The 16,856-nt window shown below is 43.3% G+C and overlaps 2 protein-coding genes across 3 annotated transcripts in view; both read right to left on the reverse strand.

Moving 5' to 3' along the window:
- The window catches only part of PEX19 (peroxisomal biogenesis factor 19), an 84,173-nt gene that overhangs the window by 16,495 nt on the left and 50,822 nt on the right, over nt 1–16,856 (reverse strand). The window lies entirely within an intron of this gene.
- Nucleotides 1–16,856, reverse strand: part of COPA (COPI coat complex subunit alpha) — a 50,800-nt gene that overhangs the window by 2,529 nt on the left and 31,415 nt on the right. The window contains exons 12-30 of one of the 2 annotated variants that reach the window (XM_050757356.1): nt 16,295–16,361; nt 14,897–14,972; nt 12,974–13,056; nt 12,164–12,303; nt 11,505–11,590; nt 11,250–11,388; nt 7,489–7,651; nt 7,233–7,379; nt 5,954–6,143; nt 5,737–5,832; nt 4,174–4,262; nt 3,849–3,972; nt 2,882–2,971; nt 2,604–2,713; nt 1,552–1,629; nt 1,365–1,433; nt 689–825; nt 216–402; nt 23–133 (exon numbers count right to left, since the gene is read on the reverse strand). In XM_050757356.1, the coding sequence (XP_050613313.1) occupies nt 23–133; nt 216–402; nt 689–825; nt 1,365–1,433; nt 1,552–1,629; nt 2,604–2,713; nt 2,882–2,971; nt 3,849–3,972; nt 4,174–4,262; nt 5,737–5,832; nt 5,954–6,143; nt 7,233–7,379; nt 7,489–7,651; nt 11,250–11,388; nt 11,505–11,590; nt 12,164–12,303; nt 12,974–13,056; nt 14,897–14,972; nt 16,295–16,361 (2,182 nt within the window). Of the gene's footprint in view, nt 1–22; nt 134–215; nt 403–688; nt 826–1,364; nt 1,434–1,551; nt 1,630–2,603; nt 2,714–2,881; nt 2,972–3,848; nt 3,973–4,173; nt 4,263–5,736; nt 5,833–5,953; nt 6,144–7,232; nt 7,380–7,488; nt 7,652–11,249; nt 11,416–11,504; nt 11,591–12,163; nt 12,304–12,973; nt 13,057–14,896; nt 14,973–16,294; nt 16,362–16,856 lie in introns of both variants that reach the window. The other variant, XM_050757345.1, reaches the window with a different exon arrangement.

The following is a 16,856-nucleotide window of genomic DNA, read 5'->3' on the forward strand; positions in this document are numbered from 1 at the left end:
CTCAGGGTCCTATAGATCTTACCTCACATATGCGCTTCTGCTGTTCTAGAGTCTCTTTGGGCAGCTTCTTCCTTTCTATCTCCATGGACAAACCCACAATGTACTCACGGCAAATGGTGATGAGCTGCTGGGCCTGTAGAGGGGGCAGGTGGTCAGGATACAGAGACAATAATGTGGGAGTGCCCAGAACTGGGACAGTGGCTAGACCCTCTTACCTCTGCAATCTCTTGTTTATTGTCCACAACAAGAAGTGGCACACTGAGAAGGATGGAACGGAATTTTTCCACAGCCTCCTCAAATTTGCCAACTGTGGTGAGCTGGTAGCACAGCTGCAACCGTTGGATGAGGTCATTAAGCTTCAGGCCCACAGCTGGTACACCATTCTTCAGCCCTGCATCCTTCCTGGAAAGGGAAAAGTAGGAAGAAGACGGGATAGTCAGTAGCCAACTAGGATCCAATTTCCTTTTCTGGCAAACATCCTCATAGCTACCCTCCTGTCTCCTGTCAAAAGTAGCTGCTGTCAAAGACAGCAGATGTAAACCAAACCCCATAGAGTAACAAGCCAAAGATCTTTTTTTCTACTGGAAAACCCTAGCTCTGAAAGAATTCTGACTATGTCACTGAGGCTACCATCTGAAATATCGACCATAACTTGGAACAGATGAAAGCAAAGAGTGAAGAGCCTTACCAGTTGCGATTAGGATATCCATACATGGGGGGTAGGCAGGGCAGAGCCTGATAGGTTGTGCGGCCTCGGGCATATGTCTGTAGGAACAGTTGCTTGTAGGGGCCAAACTGGATTACCCCTACTTGGTCATGAAGGAGCTGGAACAGAAGGAAAGAAACAAGGATTTTGGCCCTGCTGCATAAAAAGCTACTTTTCCTTGGGCAAGGTAATTAACTTCTCTGTTCACGTTTCCTCATCAGTAAAATACATTTAATTGTAAGACCTACCTCATTTAATAATACCTATTAAAGTGTTTAGGATAGTGCCTGGCACATAGTGAACATTAAATAAACGTTAGCGGTTATTGCAATGTTATCATTATTGTTGTTATTATAACAATACTGGCTTAGTGTTCAAAACAGACCCCTGCTTGGGAAGGGGTACTTATCTCACTGATGTGAGCCAGAAAGCAAGCTATAAATGGGTGGAAGATGACTGAAGGATCTGCGCTAAAAGATTACTAGGCCAAGTGGAAGGCAGATAACAGAAAGTCAAGTGTACTTAACAAAGAGTTTTCATGAAAAATATACACCTTTGCCCTTGCGGGTAGGATAATTTCACTTGATTAAAATGAGTCAACCATCTCCCTGGGACCCTGGGCTAGGCACACTCAAGAGGAAAAGCCAAGGTTACTTACCCGCATGGCTGTTTCGAAAGAGCCTGCCAGGATGTGATCAACTGGAAGCTGAGAGTTATTACACCAGATCTAACAAGAAACAAGAAAACCCAAGCCAAGTGAAACTTTGTTCTTCTCTATTCTCCAACACCTGTTATACACTAATCGAGTATTAGCCACTCATCCCTGCTGGTTTCTTCCTGCTTACCTGAGTTGGACTTGTTCCCTTGGTTGGGGGCACAAAGAAACCATCTTCAGCCCCACCAGCTGCCCCAGGGGATATATCCTAGGGGAAAACCAAAAATGGAGTATTGAGTAATTTTTTTTTTTTTGAGACAGGGTCACACTCTGTCACCTAGACTGGAGTACAGAGGCATGATCTCGGCATACTGCAACCTCTGCCTTCCATGCTCAAGCAATCCTCCAACCTCAGCCTTCCGAGTAGCTGGAACCACAGGCACAAGTCACCACACCTGGCTAATTTTTGTATTTTTTTTGTAGAGATGGGGTTTTGCCGTGTTGCCCAGGCTGTTCTCCAACTCCTGAGTTCAAGCGATCTGCCTGGCTCAGCCTCTCAAAGTGCTAGGATTACAGGCATGAGCCACCGTGCCCAGCCAAATTGAGTAATTTTTTAGGCCATTCAAGCACTTTGTTCTGTTGAATCTAGAACACAACCATTTACATTGTTCCCTGCCTCCACTGAGGAAGAGGGGTGATCGTTGTGGGAGAAGACTGCCAAAAGAGGAGCCACCTCACCAGTGACAAAATGACTTATCAAAAACTCCAGGTGCTGCCTTCTCATAAGCTGCTGCTGGAAGAACGCTGATTACCTCATTCTTCTTTCTTTCAATGGGAGTTAAGCATCAGATTAGAGATAAGTCCTACATCCTCTCCTCTTTGAGCATATCAGGACAGATGGAAGTGACAAGGCCACTAACTTTGACTCTCTCATGCTTCCTGCTTCTTTTACTTTTAAAAATAGAGACAGGGTCTTGATATGTTGCCCAGGCTGGCTGGTCTTGAACTCCTGGGCTCAAGCAATTGTCCTGCCTTAGCCTCCCAAAGTGCTGGGATTACAGGCATGAGCCACCGTGCCCAGCCATCTTCCTTCTTTCAAATGGGAGATAAGCATCAGATTAGAAGGAGGGTCTAGTCCCCTTCCCTTCTGGAGACTTTAGGATAGTGGTGGGGGACAATAAGGCCTCTAGCTTCCACAGGGAGATATGGAGAGAACCTTCTAAGGGTACAAATTCCACATACCAGCTCAGGAGGGAGCTCCAGATCTTCTTCTACATCCCAGCCACCTCCTTCTTCCTGTCCCTTGCCAAGAGCATCATCCCCCAAACCTTCTGTAGCCTCCACAAACCCATCTGTAAGGAAAATTCAAAACAGATTTGGGCAGTGGCATAATCTTAGCCAAAGAAAGTAAAATCAATCCTAGTTGGTTTCATGGCCTGGAGGTCTGCAGATCTACCCACAACCCAGTCCCAATCCAAGGTGTCCATCGCCCCAGAACAGTCTTAAAACAGCACTTTTACCTTCATCCAATTGTAGCTCTGCATCCTCTCCCCAGCCCTCTGTACCAACAGTGTCAATGTCAATGTCAGCAGCCAGTGCTCCTCCCTTCCCTACAGAGGGAAGGAATAGAACGGAACTGGTTATAGTCCAGCAAGTCTGAGATATGGCCTTTTCTGCAGGCAGGTTAAATCCTTTCAAAAACAGGTGCCAAGCTTCTGCCTACTTATTACTTATTTTTGTGTAGTATTTATTTTTGTGGTATATATGTTATGCTAACTTGCAGTAGGTTTCACAGAGGGAGGGAATAGAAGACAGATGGAAGGAACTGGCCTTCCTGCTACCAAAAACTGGCTCTTAAATAATTTGTACTTACCAGCCTTTGGCTACCACTCTTGAATTTCTTCCTGAGAGCTTTGCTAAGCTACCACCACTACAATATGTACAAGGCGTCAGGCATAGGGTAGATAGAGGAGGTGGAGGAAAGACCGGGGTTCAGCACAAAATGCTTAAGAGTCTGTTTAGGCTCTTACTCATGTGAAATAAACTAGGAGACCAAGAAAACAGGAGGAGGTTAAGGGTGGAAGTGGTGGAGGGTGGTAGCACACATCTGCCTATACCCACATACCGGAATTACAGGTAGTTGAATTAGTACCTTTAAGATTGTGTCATGAATGATAAAATACTGAACAAAGAACGTGACTACATATATAGTAAAACTTAAGAAAATATACCAAAATATTAACTGACGTTATTGATGGTAGTAGAGGGATCCCTTGTTTTTCTCCCTATTTTCCAAATTTTCTTTAATGACCTGAAAATGCTATTTTAAGTTTTTATGACCGCACCATAAATGACTGGCATTTCAATACTCCATTAGGCTTCATGCAGAAAAAAAGGACAGATTAAACCAAATGCTAATGGTATTCTCTAGGACAGTTCTTCACAAAACAAAACAACAAAAGTGGTATGGGAGAAGTAGGTACTTACCTTTGCTGGCAATGGTGCCTTCAAAAAATCCTTTGGATACGGTCAATAAAGGCCAATTGGTATCCAATGGCATGATAGGTGCAGGTGGCTGGAGCAACTTGGCATTAGGGTCAATGTCTGGGATCTGAATAGTAGAAGAAAAGAGGCTAAAAACAAACAGCACTTGGAAGTCACGTAAGGAAAGTTATGGAGCCTCCTTTGATGTCATTTGTTTCTCTGCCTCTCCTGATAACCAGGTGGGAGAGTGATATTCATAATTTTAAACTGTTCTAAGATCTTAGAGTTACTCCTGTAATAAGAGACAATCATGTAAATAAAGACTCACTGTCTCCTTCTCTGGGTCAAATGTTTCCTTTAGGCTCTCAGCTTCTTCATCTAAGCCATGGGTAGCAGCTGTGAGATAGGCCAGGGACTCTGTAGAGAAAACAGACTTTGTGGTATAGGTACATTTCCAAATGCATGTTGCTGGGGTAAGCAGCCTCTGAGATGGTCCCCACAGTGATCACTGACTCCTGGTATTCAAGTTGTTGCATAATACCCACCTCTTAAGTGTGGGCTGGATTTATTAACTAGCTTCTAATGGATAGAACATGGCAGATGTGATGGGATGTTACTTCCTAGATCTGGTTACAAAGATTGTGGCGTCTATCTTGGGGTGCCCTCTTTTGCTCACTTGCTGTAAGGGAAACTAGCTACCACGTTACAAACTTCTTTGGAGAGGGCAACACGAAAAGAAACTGATGTTTCTTAGACAACAGGGAGCAAGGACATGGGGGCTGTCAACAGCCATTAAGTGAGTGCAGAAGTAGATTCTCTCCCTGGTGACTCTTCAGATACCTGCAGTCCTGGCCAACACTTTGACTGTAGCCTCACGAGAGACCCTGCTAAGCCATGCCACAAATTGTGAAATAATAAATGTTTGTTTTTTTTTTTTTTTTTTTTTGAGACGGAGTCTCACGCTGTTGCCCAGGCTGGAGTGCAGTGGCGTGATCTCGGCTCACTGCAAGCTCCGCCTCCCGGGTTCCCGCCATTCTCCTGCCTCAGCCTCCTGAGTAGCTGGGACTACAGGCGCCCGCCACCGCGCCCGGCTAATTTTTTGTATTTTTAGTAGAGACGGGGTTTCACTGTGGTCTCAATCTCCTGACCTTGTGATCCGCCAGCCTCGGCCTCCCAAAGTGCTGGGATTACAGGCTTGAGCCACCGCGCCCGGCCTGTTTGTTGTTTTAAACTACTAAATTGGGGGGTAATTTGTTACACAGCAACAGAGAACTAACTAGCTGCTTATCTTTTGAGACCTATCCATCAGTGCTGAGAACCTTGGATATCCCTGACTCGTCTCTGTTACATCTCAAATCTAGTTACTGCAACAAATCATGTTGTTTCTACCTTCAAAATATATCCTGAATCTGACCAGTGCTCACCCCTCCACTAAGAGCACCTTGGTCCAAACTTCATCTTTCACCTTGTTTGTTCCCTAATATATCTCAAATGCTAATACAATGCTTGGTATATAGTGGGTTCTCAAAAATATCCCTTGACTATATATATGAATAAATGAGTGAAACCTCCAAACTGAAAATAAAGAATAAAATTCTAATGGCATCCAACCATGTGCATTTACTAGGGTGTCTGCTCTAGGCCTTTTAAAATCTCCCATCTTCCTCATGAATAACTATTTTCCTAAGGGTGTTTGGCTGGACTGAATATTCCGGCTGCACCTCACTTTGGCTTTGAAGAAAATCTTCTAAGCACAGGAGGAACATGTTGTCTCTCCTAAAAAAATGCACAATAAAGAGAAATCCCTCACCGCTGTACACAAATTAACTCAACAAGAACAGAAAAATACTTCCTCAGACCCTGAAAAAGCTGGCAAGTCCCAGATACTTACTCTGCCCACAGTTCTTTAGGATCCGCACACGCTCTGACACATCACCCAGGTATAGGGCATTCTGATAGTGGCCACTCATGTCCTTTCTGATCTCAGCTGCACCAAGTAAGTAAGAGACACCAAGTTAGGTCTTTTCTTTTAAGTTCCCTTTCTCCTTTATTCGCCTTCCTCCTTCCCCCAAGAACCCCTCTTCCCATCCTTAGTTTGAGGGCCTCACCAATCTTCATCATCTTGCGAAGTTTTTCTAAATTGCCAGTGATAAGATACAGGAAGGAAAGTTTGTCAAAGTTTTTGGTACGCTGATAGCACATTTCCACAATCTGGTGGTTTCCCTGTAGCAGGGCCACTTCTCCCAGCTTTTCCCAGCAGTTCTTGTCATCCAGTGCTTTGGCTGCTTCCAGAGCAATCTAAAGAATCCCCAGGGTTGTGTTAACAGGTTGAAGGACAATGTGACTCAAAACCAGGGACTCTGCAAAGCATCTGACTCTATATAAATTTCCCAAAGAATTTCTTATACTTTCAATTACTCCTAGCTTTTAGTCTAATTCCATTGAAAATTGGCCAGGCGCAGTGGCTCGTGTCTGTAATCCCAGCACTTTGGGAGGCCAAGGCAGGCGGATCATGAGGTCAAGAGCTCAAGACCATCCTGGCCAACATGGTGAAACCCTGTCTCTACTAAAAATACAAAAAATTTGGCTGGGCATCATGGTGTGCGCCTGTAGTCCCAGCTACTCGGGAGGCTGAGGCAGGAGAATCGCTTGGACCCAGGAGGCGGAGGCTGCAGTGAGCCAAGATCGCGCCATTGCACTCCAGCCTGGGCAATAAGAGTGAGACTCCTGTTTCAAAAAAAACAAAAGAAAAAAAAATCCAGTGAACACATAGAACCCCTTTAGATACAGGGATAGAAATAATCACATCACATTTATCCTCCTCCTCAGAAATTTACTTCTACAACAAAACCACCCAGCAGTTGCTGATTCCACAGAGCCAGTTCTTGCTTAGCTACCTTACTTCCTAACTGCCAGGTATGAAGATCCACAGGGGCTTTAGCAAAGACAGAGGAAATAATACTAGGAAGAAGTTCAGAACTGGAAAACGTTTTCCTAAGCCCTTTTCACCTTAGAAAGCAATGCCTATACATTCTAGGCCTCAGTGCTTAATAGGTACTCTTTCATCTAAGTAGCCAGTCAGCAAGATTAAGTGTCAAGGAAATAATAAGATTTTCAAATTCCATACCATCTTGCTTTTATCCTAGAAGTTACTAAATTCACACTAATTGAGGTTGACGAAAATAGAAATGCTGTGGGAGAAGCAGAGGCAGGTAAAAGTAGAGATGGGCAAAGAGCAACAGGAAGATGGCTCAATGTAACAACTAAAAAAATCCCAAATTTCATTATTCTGGCTAAAGAAGCAAGGCCAGAATAATGCCCTCCCAATGCCACTCTAACCCTCTCACCTCTAAGATAATATGGGGCTGATGACCATATTCCTCTCACCTCAATGTTTCCACACTCCAGTGCCAGACTAAAGCGAGTTTTCTCATCCTTGACAAAATGCAGTGCCACTTCAGGATAGCCCTTCTTCTGGAGATAAGCAATAATAGACTGGCCTACTAGTTTGGCATTCCTCACCATGTGCAGTACCTAGACATTTGGGGTAGGGTTGGGCAAGAAGTAGACATCACTCACAGGAAAGAAAAAAAAAAAGAGTGCTGCCTCTCTTAATACTCTAGTTTGCATCCTCACTTCGTACCTCATCGTATTTTCTGTTGATCAGGGCCAGCTTGAATTTGAACTCAGTGGGATCAATGGTGAGTACCCGGGGACGACACTCCCTGTCTAGGCAGTATACATTGTTGCCCTTCACCCGTGTAACATAGATGGGTAAATCCAGAGTTCGAATGATCCCGTGGTCCCTAAGAACAGAGGGTAAATGGCACAACTTTCAGTAAGTGAGAGGGAAAATCCATCCTGTGAAGAAATGGAACACACCTAGGAAACGGTCTTTTGTCAAGTGCCATTTGAACAATGATATAGATGGGAAGAGATTCAAAAAAGAGCAGAACTAAATGCCAAATTTATCGTATTCTTTCTATGATGGGGTAGATGGCATGATTTTTCTTTATATACTATTATCCTAGAAGATGAGTAACAGACATGGCTATAGGAATCAGACCTAACAGTTAAATCTTAAGTTCTTATATATAATCAGTAGGTGATTATGGACAGATAACTCCTTTATAAGCTATAATTGAAAGTAGAAGAGAGGTATATGTGAAGAGTTCTGACAAAGAAATAATAAAAAACAGAAAGTATATATATATTTTTGAGATGGAGTCTTGCTCTGTCGCCCAGGCTGGAGTGCAGTGGCGCGATCTCGGCTCACTGCAAGCTCTGCCTCCTGTCACGCCATTCTCCTGCCTCAGCCTCCCGAGTAGCTGGGACTACAGGCGCCTGCCACCACGCCCAGCTAATTTTCTGTATTTTTAGTAGAGACGGGGTTTCACCGTGTTAGCCAGGATGGTCTTGATCTCCTCACCTCGTGATCCGCCCACCTCGGCCTCCCAAAGTGCTGGGAGTACAGGCTTGAGCCACGGTGCCCGGCCAAGAATTTCACAAGTTACTTTAAAAACTTATGTGAAGGGCTGAGCCTGGTGGCTGACGCCTGTAATCCCAGCACTTTGGTAAGCCAATGTGGGAGGATGGCTTGAGGTCAGGAGTTTGAGACCAGCCTGGCCAATATGGTGAAACCCCATCTCTACTCAAAATAGAAATATTAGCAGGGTGTGGTGGCATGCGCATATAAGACAGGAGAATCTGGGGAGGTAGGAGAATCACTTGAACCTGGGAGGCAGAGGGTGCAGTGAGCCAAGATTACGCCACTGTACTCCAGCCTGGGCAACAGAGCGAGACTCCATCTCAAAACAACAACAACAACGACGACAACAAAACTTATGTGAAAAGGCATAATTTCCTTGAAAATACCCTAACAACTTTTAAAAAATAAACAAAATAGGATCAGAGTAAGTGTTGTACCAGATGTGAAGATTTATCATAAAGCCACATTATTTAAGACAGTGTGGAATTAGAGCAGAGATAGACCACAGATCCTTGCATTTTTTTTTTTTTTTTTTTTTTTTTTTTTTTTTTTGAGACAGAGTCTCGCTCTGCCGCCCAGGCTGGAGTGCAGTGGCCCGATCTCAGCTCACTGCAAGCTCCGCCTCCCGGGTTCACGCCATTCTCCTGCCTCAGCCTCCCGAGTAGCTGGGACTACAGGCGCCCGCCACCTCGCCCGGCTAGTTTTTTGTTTTTTTTAGTAGAGACGGGGTTTCACCGGGTTAGCCAGGATGGTCTCGATCTCCTGACCTTGTGATCCGCCCGTCTCGGCCTCCCAAAGTGCTGGGATTACAGGCTTGAGCCACCGCGCCCGGCCAGATCCTTGCATTTTTGAAAACGTGATTTATGTATGACAAAGATGAGACTGCAGAACAATGGAGAAAGAGTGGTCTTTTCAATAATGCTGCTGAGCAATTGAGTGTCCTTATGGAAAAAGTGGGATTAAGCTTTCTATACCTCACAGCATACATAACAATCAATGTCAGGTAGATTATAGACCTAGATATAAAAAGCAAAGTTACAATGCTTTTACAAAAGAATACAGAAGAATAGTTTTTTGATTTGGGAGTCAATAAAGATCTTTAAAATAGGATGAAACCTAATATCCATAAAAAATAAAGATTCATAAACTTAACTACGTTTTAAGACTGTCTGTTCATTAGAGGATACCATAAGGAAAATCAGAAGACATGCTACAAAAGGGGAGATACTGGTATTTGCAACATGTAGCCCTGACAAAGGACAGACATTCAAAAAAGAAAGATAATGTAAGACAGATTAAAGATTTGAACAGAATTCATATGAGGAAATCCTACTGGATGGCCAGATGAAAAGGTGCTCAATCTCATTAGGAAACAGAGAACAGCAAAACAAAATTACAAGGAGATACCATTACACATCCATCAGACGGACAAAAATAAGTCTCACCAAATCAAGTGTTGGTCAAGAAGGCAAGAAAGGAAATTTTTTCTTTCTTTCTTTTGAGACAGAGTTTCGCTCTTGTTGCCCAGGCTGGAGTGCAAGGGCACGATCGTGGCTCACTGCAACCTTTGCCTCCTGGGTTCAAGTGATTCTCCTGCCTCAGCATCTGGAGTAGCTGGGATTATAGGCACCCACCACCACGCCCAGCTAATTTTTTTGTATTTTTAGTAGAGACAGGGTTTCTCCATGTTGGTCGGGCTGGTCTTGAACTCCTGACCTCTGGTGATCCGCCCGCCTCAGCCTCCCAAAGTGCTGGGACACAGGAGTGAGCCACCGCGCCCGGCCCAAAAGGAAATTTTTATACCAAGCTGGGGGGCATGCAAATTGGTACAGCCACTTTGAAAAGCAGTTTCACAGCTGGGCACGGTGGCTCACAGCTGGGTGCGGTGGCTCAAACCTGTAATCCCAGCACTGTGGGAGGCCAAGGCGGGCAGATCACAGGGTCAAGAGTTCAAGACCAGCCTGGTCAACATGGTGAAACCCCGTCGCTACTGAAAATACAAAAATTAGCTGGGCGTGGTGGTGCGTGCCTATAATCCCAGCTACTTGGGAGGCTGAGGTAGGAGAATCACTTGAATCCAGGAGGCGGAGGTTGCAGTGAGCCGAGATCACACTACTGCACTCCAGCCTGGGCGAGATTCCACTTCAGAAAAAAAAAGAAAAGCAGTTTCACATTGCCTAATAAATGTGAAGATATGCATACTCTACGGCCTAGCAATTCTACTCCGAGGATACACTCTAGAGAAATGTATGTACAAGTACACCAGAAAACAGGTAAAAGAATGTTAAGCATTGTTCACACAAGCCAAAAACTAGAATTCACTCAAATATTCCTTAAAAGAGTAGAACTGACAAACTGTGGTATAATCATATAATTATACAAAAATGAAAATAATTACATTGGAGCTACAAGATGGATGAATCTTACAAAATATTGAGCAAAATATGAAAAAATATATTCAGTATGGTTTCATTTATAGGAAGGCAAAACCAGGCAAAACTAAATCATACCAAGAAACACAGGGCAGTAAAATTATAAAGAAAAGCAAGGAAGAAATTAACTGTAAAAACTAGAATGTTATTTTTGGTGGAAACAGGGTGGGTTGTGACCACATGGCAAAGGGCTTCTGGGGTGCCAGCACTGTTCTGTTTTTTGACTTGGGTGGTAGTTATGTTGATGTTCACTACATAACTTGTTATTCTATATTTTTTTTTATGTAATCGTCTACATTTGTTTTAGAGTTCTCAATTTTTAAAAAGTTGAAAAAAGAATGTTCTGATGCCCTTTGCACATATATGGCAGGTAAGACTTTTCCATGAAGGAAGTTCACTGAGGGCTTCAGTTACATCTCAAGACAGGACAGTGATTTCAGGAAGCTGCCTTCTCCCATTCTGTATCCCAGATAATTAACTTACCCAGTGGTGACAGCATATTTGATGTGGTTGCTTGTGGTATAGATAAATACCCCACTCTCATCCCAGGCCCCACTCTTGACACGAATGTTCTCATGAATGTTACATAAAGCATCCAGTTTGCGGTTACAGATCACAATGGCTGTAAGAGGCAAAGGGCATGAGTGTTCTGTTGGATAGGGTAAGTGCCGTAGACTGGCAGGAATGGGGGTGGGAGGGACTGGTCTCTAAATCAGGGTGGATATAATGAAGACTCACCGTGTTTGGCTAGTAGTGCTACATGTGACATGTCTGCTGACCAGATAACATATTTCACTTTAGAAATCTTCACAGATGCCAGAGTCCTGAGATAGACAGAGATGTGCAAACATGAATGGATCTATTTCCCTTATCTCAGGTTATGATCTACATCAACTGCACCCTCTAATTAATGTAAACCCCAATTTCTTAATGCAATACTAATTACACAAAATAATGTAATTTCTACATAGTAGCTCAGTGACTTAAACATTTTGGCTCACACTGTGCACTTTCCCCCTCCTCAACCCCCTCTCCCTCATTTCCTTGTATTGTTAGGGAATCTGTGTATGTCTATTTTCACCACTGGACTGTAAGCTCCTTTAAATATAGGAACTATGTTATTAATCTGTGTCTCTCTCATTCTAAGCCCTGAGAACACGCTTTGTTCAGGTAAGTACTGTAAAACCAGATAAATAACCAAGACTCTCGCTGTAATGCTAGTGTGGATGTGCAGGATGGAGAGTGATCACAGAAAGGAAAAGTTACTACAAAGAGTCTTGGAGCACAAGAAGTGGCCAAGCAACAAGACAAACTCACTTGGGGAAAAAGGTTCCCACTAAAGATGTCCACTCTCCCCAACTACATGGCTGTTTGCTTAGGGGCACCTGATATGTTACCGCTTCTGCTGTACGTCAAAGAGTGTGATAGAGTCCGCATCTCGAAGCAGGAGATTGCCTGTGCCAGCATAGAAGATCTCATCACAATTGGGCACCTGTACCTTTTTGGTGATCTCATTCTTCAGATTCTTGATCAGAAGCTGCAATAAGTATTAAAGATGGGGTTAAGAGAAGAAGTGTGTATAGATGATGATGGCAACTGATGATGTCTCTCAGCAATTGTTCCTCAGCGTCAATTAACAAGTATTTTTTGTCCTGTCCATGTCAATGACCACTGCAGACAGACCACGCCAACCAAGATCTTCTCTAAGGTCTTTAATACATATTTTTTCTCCTCCAACTAAAACATTCTGAGAAGTCCCAACTAAAGTCTGAATTCCTCAATGAACAACAGAGAGAAAACAGTGTTTCTGGGGCTTAAATTTTGTTAAATATTTTCTTCAGAGTGCTTTATCTTGTGCTGGACCTATTACATTTCAAATAACAATGGAGACAGCAGAACAAGGAGGGAAATTTCCTCATCCAGCCCATTCACTTCAGATTTGATGCATTTTGGGCTCCTGTAGTCAACAGTGACTTTAGCTTGGTTCTTAAACCCAGAGCCACAGCAATCATCTACCCAATCAAATCAGTTTTAATGCCTTTCCCCCAAGAGGGTTTAGTGTAGGGCTAGAGACAGAGGTATAGCCAATACATGACAATCACGGCTGCTCGGGGGAGAATAGAAAAAACAATGGTCTTTATTTTGCAATACACAGGCCGCTGCCACCACACTCCCCAAATTAGTTTCCGCTTTTAGTCTTAACTCACCGAATGCATCCGATCTAGGACAGCAAACCGATTTCGAGCGACCCAAACGGCTGTGAGGCCTGAGGATCGTTTCCCTTCAGGCGCTGAGAAGAACAAAACCAAAGGGTGGGAGCATGTGGTGAGTCACTGGCAGGTGACATAGTCGGGTGCCATGGAGCTGCCAGTCTTGCTGGATGCCATCTTGGCTTTGCCAGTTGAGCTGCTTCCTAACTAATTCAGCCATAACCTGGGGCTATTATTGAGTGACTTTTCCCCACCAGTCCCCTCCAAACACCAACCACTACCCCTGCCAAGGCTCTTTTCTCTAGGCCAAGTGGTTGCATTTCAGCCAACATCATGTACTGGCAGAAGGGCCGCCCATCTTGGGAGACAGCACGCTCCATCAAGCTAACGAGCAGGGCCTCCCTGGCCAAGCTGCAGCAAAGCAAGCCTGTGTCATAGGACCCCCTCCCCAGGATGCAGCTGCTCTGCTGCTTTTAACATGCAAATGCTGACTTCCTAGTAGGGCAGGGTGGGGCAGAGCACTCCCAACTAAATCTTGACAGGAGAGCTTGGTGCTGGGTGGTATTTAGAACCAAGCTGTTGCTCTGTAAATGTCAACTGACCATTCTTATCAACTTGACGAGAGTTAAAAAATGTTTCTCAGTTCAGTGACTTATTAGAATTTTGAAATGGACACTCCATTCTCTGGGAAACTTGTAGAAGGATAAACAGAAGGGTGCATCAAAATACTCTTTTACCTATTAGACCAGCAGAAAACTGGAGAGAACATGTTGGCCAGTCTTGCCCCTGGCATCTGGAGGGCAGGCAATTTATGAAACTAATTATTATCAAAACTAACACTCCCATTTTCCAGGGGCCAGGAATCTGCATTATTCAAGCCTATCACTGTTGCCCACCATTGGGCTGCCCCTTTATTATTATCTCCCTCAAAAAATGAAGTACAGAATATAAAAGTGGTAATAAAACAAAACAAAATATTTTAAATTCTATTAATTGTAAACACAGATGGGGAAAAAAAAAAAAAAGCAAAGGGCTGAGTTGGGAGGTACCAAACCATAAGATTTAGTCAGAAATGGCTTAACTAATTTATAAGGGAGAATTTGACTTATGGATACCAAATACAAATACATTTTCTTTCTCTCACTATGAACACATTTAAAAGAGAGGAGATAGATTAGCAACAATAATAACCCAGTGGCACCCAGCTAGTAAATTATTTCTCAGGAAACTGTTGATGGGGTCTAAAATATCATGAAAGTATGCCAGTAAGAGTGGGGATCTGCAGAATAAATCTCTGATCTGGTACTAGCTATAAACCCGCTGGAGGAAGTGCACTGAAAGGACCATAGGCAATAGTCAAATCCATTCTGAGAATGTTTTGTCAGCAAGTTCTAATCACAAGGACGTCAACAAGGGATGGTGGTGATGGAAGAGGTAGGCAGGAGTCTCAGCTGGATCCTGGGATCCCAGGTGGGGTGTGGGGCTGTTAGCAGCCTCATCTTTTTGACACGCAAAAGGAAGCAAATCGAATCTGGATGTGGATGGGAGAGTATAAATCCCTAGTCCCAGGATGAGGCATTGTAAGATTGGAACCACATTTTTAAATAAATGAAACTACCAGGGTGAAAGTCGTATCAACTGACAATAAACTAGGATAACATGCTGTGCTGAAAGAGAAAATGGAGAGTTTCTAATAACCAAATTATAAAATATATATATCTAGCTGGGGTAATAAAATGGAGGAGGAACATGAATATTTCACACCATGGTTGCCACTGATGCAACTGTCAGCAGCACCTGCCAACAGACATGAGTGATGTGGCCATGGCTTGCGGATAGAATGTGAAAAACTTGAAGAGGAGTTATCATGCGGGTGAGGAGAGCTGGATGCAGAGTGGGTTAGACAAAAAGAACACCTACCATCAGGATTCTGGGAGTCAGCATCTTTAGGGATGGTGTACAGGTCATAGGTACTATTCTCTAAATTGCTAGCTCTCTGTAGAAGAAAAGGGGAAATTAAAATGTTAGTGAGAAGCACCCAAGATAACAGTTTTCCAGTTTACTCTGACAGAGAAAACAGTTCAATTGCACAGACATCAATCTGAAACCATACTTTTCTTACCCTTCACCCAGAGGGCATTTGACTGTTTCTACATCTATGAATTATAGGGCTCTTTGCCAAACAACTCGGCACTGATGCCACTTTATTTTCTTTATCTTCCAAAGATGCAGATATTATCTGAATGAAAGTAAGAACTGCTCTCTATTCCACAAATTAGCAGACTAGGACCCTGATATTCTGGTACCCCACCCTGAGGACTCATCAACGGAGTACTCAACCACTGGAAAGAAAAAAAAAGACATCAAAGAAAAGACACTATAGGAATGCAAATGTTTATTGGAAAAAGAAGAAAAGAAAAAACAGGCCGGGCGCGGTGGCTCAAGCCTGTAATGCCAGCACTTTGGGAGGCCGAGACGGGCGGATCACGAGGTCAGGAGATCAAGACCATCCGGGCTAACACGGTGAAACCCCGTCTCTACTAAAAATACAAAAAATTAGCCAGGCATGGTGGCGGGCGCTTGTAGTCCCAGCTACTCGGGAGGCTGAGGCAGGAGAATGGCATAAACCCGGGAGGCGGAGCTTGCAGTGAGCTGAGATCTGGCCACTGTACTCCAGCCTGGGTGACAGAGCGAGACTCCGTCTCAAAAAAAAAAAAAAAAAAAAGAAAAGAAAAAACATGAAAGAAAACTGTCAGAATATGGGACTGCTAGATATTAAAGAAGAAAAGATTAGACAATATAGTTATATGAGGAAAGACATATATAACTTCATTCCTTTTAACTTGGCCTCCAGGGCACTAAAATTAGAATGTCATTTTTTTTTTTTTTTTCCAAATTCTGTTGCAAGAAACAGAGAGGACTCTTTGATGACTCTGAAGCCAACCCCACTGACATGAACTCCCTCTCAAAATCATAGTTCTTCTATTTTCACCCAAAGGGAGGGATCAAGGTAAACATTTTCTTTCCATAGGATATATATAGCCTAAACATTCTCTCAAATTATTTCTAGTGATCTGGGTCATTCATCCTGATGCTCCATTAAGTTCAGCTTTATGAAAGATAGGCAGTTCACAAATGCTCAATATGTTTACGACAACTGAAACCTACCTGATTTGAGTCTCTGAGTGATCACTGTGTCAGCTCTCACAAAGTGACCATTAAATAGTTTTTAAGAAGCCATTAGAGATTCCCTGAGGGCATAAGAAAGAGACCTATGGAAAATGGGGAGAACCTAGGAGGGCTCCACAGGTTACTTACCGTACAAAGCAAGACTGCATTTTCTGCTGGATTGTATGACATATTGAATACTGGAAACTTGGAACCACTAGAGATATATATAGAAAAAGGAAAAAACAGGGAAGACACATAAGAATAGAAGGAAGAAAGGAATCACCCCCACACCTCCTACTTATCCAATCTTTACACTATATACTCATCACTTTTATAATCAGGAGTAAAATGAATATTGTATTCTCTTCCTTTAAGGCTTGGCAACTTCCTTAGCTCAGCTTTGAACAAACAGTTTTAAAAAGTAAGCCATAGTAGAAGTCAAATTATTCAATAGAATGTAGGTAGGGTTAGCACTCACTGTAGTGAGTGGGACTGAAATTCCTACACATAATTGCAGTGGACACCACACAGTAACATAATGTGATTTGTCTCTGGCTGGTTTCTCCTGTCCCTTGGAGTGTTCACATAAACCCATTTTTTTATTGTAGTGATGCTAGAGGGCGGTTATCAAACCCTCATGCCAAAGTTTGCCACCATTAATGTTTCAGCATGCTGATGCAGCTGGCTTTTCAAAAGGACAGTTTCTTTT

Source organism: Macaca thibetana, chromosome 1 (genome assembly GCF_024542745.1).
Source record: "Macaca thibetana thibetana isolate TM-01 chromosome 1, ASM2454274v1, whole genome shotgun sequence".
In the NCBI taxonomy this organism is placed as follows: Eukaryota; Metazoa; Chordata; class Mammalia; order Primates; family Cercopithecidae; genus Macaca; species Macaca thibetana.